Source organism: Meleagris gallopavo, unplaced genomic scaffold (assembly GCF_000146605.3).
Source record: "Meleagris gallopavo isolate NT-WF06-2002-E0010 breed Aviagen turkey brand Nicholas breeding stock unplaced genomic scaffold, Turkey_5.1 ChrUn_random_7180001957424, whole genome shotgun sequence".
In the NCBI taxonomy this organism is placed as follows: Eukaryota; Metazoa; Chordata; class Aves; order Galliformes; family Phasianidae; genus Meleagris; species Meleagris gallopavo.
In genome coordinates, this window is record NW_011217650.1 from 48,482 (window position 1) to 56,285 (window position 7,804).

Genomic DNA, 7,804 nt, shown 5'->3' on the forward strand with positions numbered 1-7,804 from the left:
TTTTTTTTGTGGGATATTCTGGTTTGGCACAGAAACAGGGAACTAAGGGAATATAAAAGATGACCATCACCTAAGCTTCTGGGTTTTCCTTTCTAGGTAACACACCAAAATTTCCCAATGTCTAAAGTGCCCAACAGCAAGACCTGCACAAAGCAGTCGAGTGTCCCTTTTCCGGAGTTACAGCAGGCTCTCTCTGCTAGCGAGAGGCAGTGCATAGAGACAGTTGTCAACATGGGCTATTCACCTGAGAATGTCCTGAAAGCCATGAAGAAGACGGGGCAAAACATAGACCAGGTAAGAGCTTGCATGGGGAAAAAGATCCTTCAAGTTCTGATTCTGCTGAGATACAGCCTTGGCTTTGCAAAATGGAGGAGAAGGGAATGCTTTATTTTAACAGTGGTTTTGCAGAAATGCCAGACAACTTGTCACCTCACCTCTCAGAAAAGGTTTCCAAAACCAAAGAGCATCTATACAAGAGTTTGTTTGAGACACTGCCTAAGGCAACTGTACCTGTGGGTACTGCTTCACAGCTAAGGTTGGGAAAGGAGCCCTTAGGTCCAGTAAGGGCTAGGAAAGGTGCTCAGTCTTCCTAGAAACTACAAAACAATTCAGAGGAAGCTTAGTGTGGATCTATGCCTTGTTTTGTGTAGTGCGATTAAAACCAAGCACATCCCCTTGTTCTAAGCACAAGGTGTTATTCTGCTGATGCCTTTTCCTGCAGATGTGCTCTTGTGGCTTACTGCAGCCAGAAAAGGCTCTCCAAGGCAGTAGCAACCGACTTTTTTGTGTGCTCTGACTGTGGTGCTTCTTGCCTTGTGTTACCTGAAACACTTGCTAAAACCAGGTCACAGAGCATAAAACTCAGTGAATTGAAGTGTGGCTCTGGGTCTTGGATCAGCTTCAAACAAAGAAACATTTTGAAGCAAGAGGAATGTGGCCAGACTTTGTGTGCTGGCCCTGTGCTCTCTGTGCATTGTGTGGAACATTACCTTGGGTGGAGGAATGCCTCTGTAGCCTCTGCTCTGTGTAGTATTTGGCTGCTTGTAGATCTGCTTTGCTTGCCCGCTGTCGGTGAACTGAGCTACGTAAGAAGCTGTAGTGCCAAATAGAAGAATGTCCGCTTGAAGGGCAGTTTTAAATCCTGCTGTATTTGCAGGCTGCTTTCTCTCTTGTTCTTAGTGCTACCTTTTTCTTACCTGACTTTCTGCCCTTACATCTCAAAGCTGAGGACAGTTAAGCATGGTGGCAACAGTTTCTGGAAGTGTGAGTTGGGATTTGCAGCTTCTTGATATGTTGAGATACTCTTAAAAGCCTGATTGCTTTCAGGTTGCATTAGCTCTTCAGTTTGAAAGGAAACTAAAAGCTGACTTAAGGTTGACAACTGAACTTACAGTATCACTAAAAATATGCGTAGTATAAAAAGCACAGTTAATCTTGAATTCCTGCCCTTGCTCAGTGATTAGGAACAGAAGACTGGAAATGGAAGATGAAGAACAAAGAAGAACAGAAGGACTTCTTTCCTTTTTCTGACTCTTACAAGTCATCTCAATATAGAGTAGGGAGAGTTTTATCTTATTCTCTGGGATGGAGTCCTGCTCTGTTCCTCTGGATGTACAAAGAGTACAACCACATGCTGTGAATGTCACTGTAAACTTAGTTTTTCTTTCCCTCAGGTTTTGGATTACCTGTTTGCACATGGACAGCTTTGTGAAAAGGGCTTTGATCCACTTCTTGTTGAAGCAGCTTTGGAGATGCACCAGTGTTCAGAGGAGAAGGTGAGGGCAAATTATCCTAAACATTAGTCAGAATGCACCATGAAAGGGAATTCCAATAGTAGTTCATCTAAAGTGATGGATGTGATTCTAGCTTCATGGTAATGCTGACCTGCTTTCAGAACTAACTAAAATATCCATGTGGTGATGTGTGTTGAAGTGTTACAGTTACTCATTGCTTTATTTACGATTACTTACATGCATTTTTATGGGAAGATTTTTTTAAAGACACAGTTTATTTTGGTTGCAATGTTTTGAATAAAGTGTCCTTTTTTGTCAAGGTGCTTGGTTCAGAGACGGTTAATTTCAGAAGCAGTAAATTATTTCCACATATTGCCAGCTTGTCCTGGCTAGGAGTTTCCTCTGTTGTATAAATGCATCTGCCTGGCTGCTCAGCAAATTGAGTTAGGTATCTATCTGAAACAAGCTGGAAAGTACAGTTTCTGTGGGCCTGGTTTATGCTGTGTGTACTTTAGAGGCACCAAAGGTACAGAGGCAGGAACAGATAGGTAGCCAGGACAGAGGATGGTGGAATGGCTTTTCACTGTATGCTAAGCTGTTGTGTGCTGAGCTATTACAGGAAATCTTAAGTGGTGCTATCTTATCCCCACAAGCGTTCATGTACAGCTAGTGATGAACTTGTAAACAGAAACAGCATGAAGAGAAGTGACAGTGTTTAGAAAACAGATTTGCTAGAGGCTTAGCTCTCCCACTCCCCCTTCACTCTCTGCAAATTAGAAATAACTAGTTTTCTGATTGTCCATTTTAGTGTGTTTTTCCCTTCTGGAGTGGTGGCAGTGCACATAGCAGAATGTTCATAGAAGTTTGAGTTGTTTTGCAACTTGTCACTATTTTTCAGAACTCAGTTAGGATTTGTTGATGTTGGTAGTTTAGCACACTGTGTCCAAAAGGATTCTGGTAATATCCCAGTTTTGCCCTAGATTTGGAAGAGCCATTTGATAGCGAGGGTTGTTGTATCATTGTGAAGTGAAAATAACTTGAAAAAATTGCAGTAGCAGAGGAATTGCTGGATGGGGAGCAGGGAAGCATTGATCTGGGTGTCTAAATTGAGCGAGGCTGAAGAATTTGTTTACTAAGAGGCACATTGCCACGGACTAAGCTTTGTACCTGTGTTGAAGACTTGGAAATTCAGAACTGCAAATGCTGGAAATTGAAAATGAGACCCAGTGGGTTGCTGCATACGGAGACAGAGCTCTGCCGAGCTGGATGGGCCGGGCAACTTGGCATAGTGGGAGTCATCCTTGCCCATAGCTGGGAGTTGGAACTGGGTGGTCCTAGAGGTCTTGTCCAGCCCAAACCATTCTGTGATTCTGTGACTGTTATGGGAGTCACACTTTTCTTCAAATTGAACTTGTATGGGTGTACTCACGGAGTGGGAATTAACCCTATTGAGTGTCTGCTTGCTGTTGACTGTCTTTGTGCTAAATTCCAGCTGTGACAAAGACTGAGCACTGATCCTCTGTTTTTCTTGCAAATGATTGTCTGTCTCTTTCAGATCACAGAACTTCTGCAACTAATGAGTCAATTTAAAGAAATGGGCTTTGAACTAAAGGACATTAAGGAGGTCTTATTATTACATAACAATGACCAACAGAATGCTTTGGAAGATCTAATGGCCCGTGCAGAAGCCAGCTGAAGCACATTCCTGAGTTCTTAGCAATGGAAGAGCCCCACCACCTTCACGTTCAGTGTGACTTGCTCTCAGCAAGGAGTCCAGTTTTTTGCATACATGGGAAAATGACTGAGCAAGCCTGCCTGCGTGCATCACTCCAGCATTTCTCTTTTCACTGGGAGCCAACTTTCTTTCTTAAATTAAATTTTTGAAGTGTCCTTTCCTAAGTTTCCTTTTTCCAGCTTGGCCACGGAGAGTTTAGACTGCCCAGCCGCTCTACTGGAATTGTATATAGACAGAGACAGGAGTGGTCCTCCTCATTGTTGCACTGGAGTCGGACAGGGGATTACTAAATTTCTGAAACATGCTTTGTCTTTGAAGCTGCTTTCTTGGTGTTTGCTTGTACTGAATTACTTGACTGTGTCACAGTCCAGATTATCTGGTTAAATTTGACCTTTAGTGCAATGGAGTTTTATTTTTTGGTTGAAAGTTAGCCTGTAACTTAGTGAAACACTGGTTTGGAAATTGTCGCCAAGCATAAAGAGAGAAGCTGTTCCTCTTGTTTCTTCTTTAATTCATGCATCCAACACTTCTGCCAGACATAAGTGTCCTATGCTAAGTGGTATAAGTTCTCTTGAAATATAACCCAGACTTGCAATTTGTGGTGGTTCTTGAACCTGAAGGCAGAGAGCTGGGGCTCAGTATTCTTAATCCCCCTGGCTTGTAAGATATTTAAGAAAATGCTCTGCTAGGAAATCAGTTATCTTTTGTTCTAAATAATATTCAGTGTGATGCAGGAGGTTTCTTTCAAGCACTTTCTTTAAAATAAACATACTCGCTGCATTAGTTCCATTTTTCACATTGCTATAGAATTACATAATAACACCTAGTACTAGAAACCAGGTAATTATAGAATCATAAGATAAGAATTGGAAGGGACCTCTGGAGATAGAGTCCAACTGCTTGCTAAAGCAGGTTCCCTACAGTATGTTGCATGGGGAAAATGTCCAGGTGGGTTTTGAAATCTCCAGAGAAGGAGACTCCACCTCTCTGTGCAGCCTATCCCAGTGCTCTGTCATACTCTTAAATATTCCCTTATGGAATCCATCCAACAACAAAATGTCCGTTTCCACAGAAAAATGTGGAAGCATCGAAAGCATGTTTTGAAGGGGCTTCTCCTGCACTAGCTATTTAATAAGCAAGAAAATATTTTATCACTTCTGTTCTTACTCAATTTTCCCGAAGGCAAATCCATTCAATGAGTATCAGAGTAACTTGCAAGAAGCTGAAGTTCCAGAGATACAAGCATCAGCTCTGCACTTTTTCCTGGAGTTCCAATGCTGCCTCTTATTTCAGTCCAGTCAGATGATGTCAGGAGCACTGCCTCTGCTGCTGGTTTTAACTACTCTCTGTTCCTTCTGGAGACCTGCTGGAAGAGCTAACATGCATACTGCTTTTGTGGTGACTAGTTGGTGTGGTGATGCTGCCAACCATGTTGCTTGTTAAAGTTGATGCAAGATTATCTAAAAACACAGGAGGATAATACTCTGAATCATCTGGGATTAGTGAAAAGAAATCCAAACCTATCACATCTGAGGAAATGCTGGATATTGGAGGGTAATGGAATGGCATGGGATAGTCTGTTAACAGCCAAGGAATAACAGCATATCAACTCTGACAGACGATGGCTGATACACGAGAACCCTCTTGGTTGGGCTTCCTTGTGTTTCCAGCAAGAATATGTGCTTCATTTTGGCAGAAGGATCTTCCATTTCATCCAAAGAGTTTTTAGTTGTCAAGTCAGTAATACCAACTTCTTCCTCACTGCCCACTATCTTGAAACATGGTTTTCTAACAGCACTGGATTTTTCTGTTTTGGTGCACTGCGAACTTAGATTATCACACCACCTTTTTTAGGCCTCGTGGACTACAAGGAACCATCTTGAAGTTTAATCTCACCCATTCCTGAACATTCATCAAGGATTTCTATGAAGAGCCCATCTAGTATTAAGTGTTCATAAGATGCCTTTTTGTTACATATGGAATGGATCCAGGTAGGCTTCTTACAGAATCATTCATTTGAAGATGAAGAGTAGCATCAAAACATTGCAAGTGTGTGTGAGTAGCAGCCTGGCATTGGATTGTCAGTCTCATTGCTCACAGAGGGCACATCAGACAGAACTGTAGATTGGCAATTTCACTGTCAGGATCCGTACTTAGTTTTTCTCTAATTAGTGCTCTAGAATGATAAGGGTTTGGGATATCTTTCACTTTTAACCTCTGCAAAAGCATAGCTGTAGTGAGCTGACAAATGAGAAATTCTTTCCAGAAGCCCAGGAAATAGAAATCTATTCTAGCACTGCTGATGACCATAACTAGAGTTGTTATATTCAAGGGGCGTCCAGATTCCTTCTGTTTAATTCCATTTGGTGGTTGTGGAGCATATGTTGAGCAATGGAAACAGCTTCCTATTTACTTTAATGCACAAACTGTTAGGGTAATTATCTTCTTGAGGGCAGTTTGTTTCTGCTTGGTATAGTGTTAGCTGAACTTGGACTTGGTAATCTCTTTTGTACTCTGGCAAGAAGTCCCTGGAAATACAGATTTTTCTGACCTGCTGAGATGTAAAGCAAAAAGGAAAAAAACTTATCTTGGAACCTCTGAATATTGCTCTGTACTAAACTCATAGGCTTGTTGAGTAGTAGTACATCAAGCACATTGTAAAAAGCAGGCCTTTCAGCTGGATATCAGGAAGGATGGACAGGATGGAAGGGGATGGCTGCTGCATCTCAAAATGAGCCTTAGTGTCTTGCAGGAGCACAAAATTGCCAGGCAAAGAAAGAAAGTGAAGTGTGACTAAAGTAGAGGAGAATGGGTGAATCCCAGCAGTGTCCCACCCAGGCTCTATGGGAGAGGGACAGTCACATGAAAAACAGCAGGTTTTATAGCTGATATATCCAAAAGTCCTTTGATTGTCCATGGGTACCTACATCTATAAAGTTCATAGAATCATAAGGATTGGAAGGAACCTCTGGAGATCATCTGGTCCTGCCCCTAAAGCAGGTTCCCTACAGTAGATCGCGCAGGCAAGTGTTCGTGTAGGTCTTGAATGTCTCCAGAGGAAGAGACACCACAACTTCTCTGGGCAGCCTGTTCCAGTGCTCCATCACCCTCACAGTAAGAAAGTTCCTTCACATGTTTGTATGAAACTTCCTTTGTTCCTGTTCAGTCCCATTGCCCCTTTTCCTGTCACTGGGAACCACCAAAAAGAGCCTGCTCCCATCCATTCGACATCTGCTCATACATATTTATAAGCATTGATCCCCCCTCAGTCTTCCCCAGGCTGAACAGACCCAGCTCTCAGCTTTTCCTCATACAGGAGATGCTCCAACCCACAGCTATCTCTGTGGCCCTCCACTGGACCCCCTGGGTAGTTCCCTGTCTTGAACTGGGCAGTACTCCAGGTGTGGCCTAGCCAGGACAGAGAAGAAGAGTTTCACCTCCCTTAACCTGCTGGCCACAGGGGCACATTGCTGGATCATGGCCTACCTGTAGTCCACCAGGTCCTTCTCCACAGAGCTCCTCTCCAGCAGGCCAGCTCCTAGCCTGTACTAACGGATGTGGTAATTCCTCACCAGGTGTAGGACCTACTCTTGCTCTTTGTTGAATCTCATCAGGTTCCTCTCCACCGAACTCCCAGCCTGTCCTGGTCTCACTGAATTGCAGCACAGCCTTCAGACATGTCAGCCACTCCTCCTGGCTTTGTATCATCAGCAGACTTGTTGAGGGTGGACTCTATCCCTTCATGCAGGCTATTGAAGATGTTGAACAAGACTGGAACGAGCACCAATTCCTGGGGAATACCACTAGGTCCTGGAGTCTTATTTGAACTGCTGGGCTGCAGCTGCTCTTCAGTAAGTGCAGTGCCCTCATCAGGAGGTCATTTTGGTCTGCTTTTATTACACCCAACAAAGCCCAACAACTCTTGTAGTTCAGAAACATAAGAACTTTACATCATATTCTGCAGTTCCTTGAAATCTGCAATCTTCTATGCACTGATAGTACCAAGTATTATGCTGTGCATTGTTCAAGTTTTAAATACATAAAATATCAGTAGTCTTGAGGAATCATTAATTTGCTGAACATTTTGATTCTGCAGAAGAATAATTAATAAAACCCTCAGATGTAACTCCCAGTGTCATGGTTCCCGTCTCTCATGCTCTGACTTCAGCTGATGAAGAACTTGCTGCATAATACAAGCCCTGGGGCTGCTTTCTTCTCTAGGCATGCATGGATGAGGTCTGCTTTGGGCAGAGCTACCAGAGGTCTCCAGAGAGGTGGATGCAGAGGTACAGGTGCTTCTTTTTTCTGTGGCTTATTTTTGTTTTATTAAAAAAAA

At 43.0% G+C, this 7,804-nt stretch overlaps 1 protein-coding gene and 1 pseudogene across 5 annotated transcripts in view; one reads left to right on the forward strand and one right to left on the reverse strand.

Moving 5' to 3' along the window:
* Positions 1-7,804, forward strand: part of UBAP1 (ubiquitin associated protein 1) — a 34,771-nt gene extending 26,967 nt beyond the window's left edge. For all 5 annotated transcript variants that reach the window (XM_019611862.2, XM_010728351.3, XM_019611860.2 and 2 more), the window contains 3 exons: positions 97-294; positions 1,674-1,775; positions 3,289-7,804. In XM_019611862.2, the coding sequence (XP_019467407.1) occupies positions 97-294; positions 1,674-1,775; positions 3,289-3,429 (441 nt within the window). In that variant the 3' untranslated portion in view covers positions 3,430-7,804. The remainder of the gene's footprint in view (positions 1-96; positions 295-1,673; positions 1,776-3,288) is intronic.
* Positions 4,758-7,444, reverse strand: LOC104917203 (annotated as a pseudogene).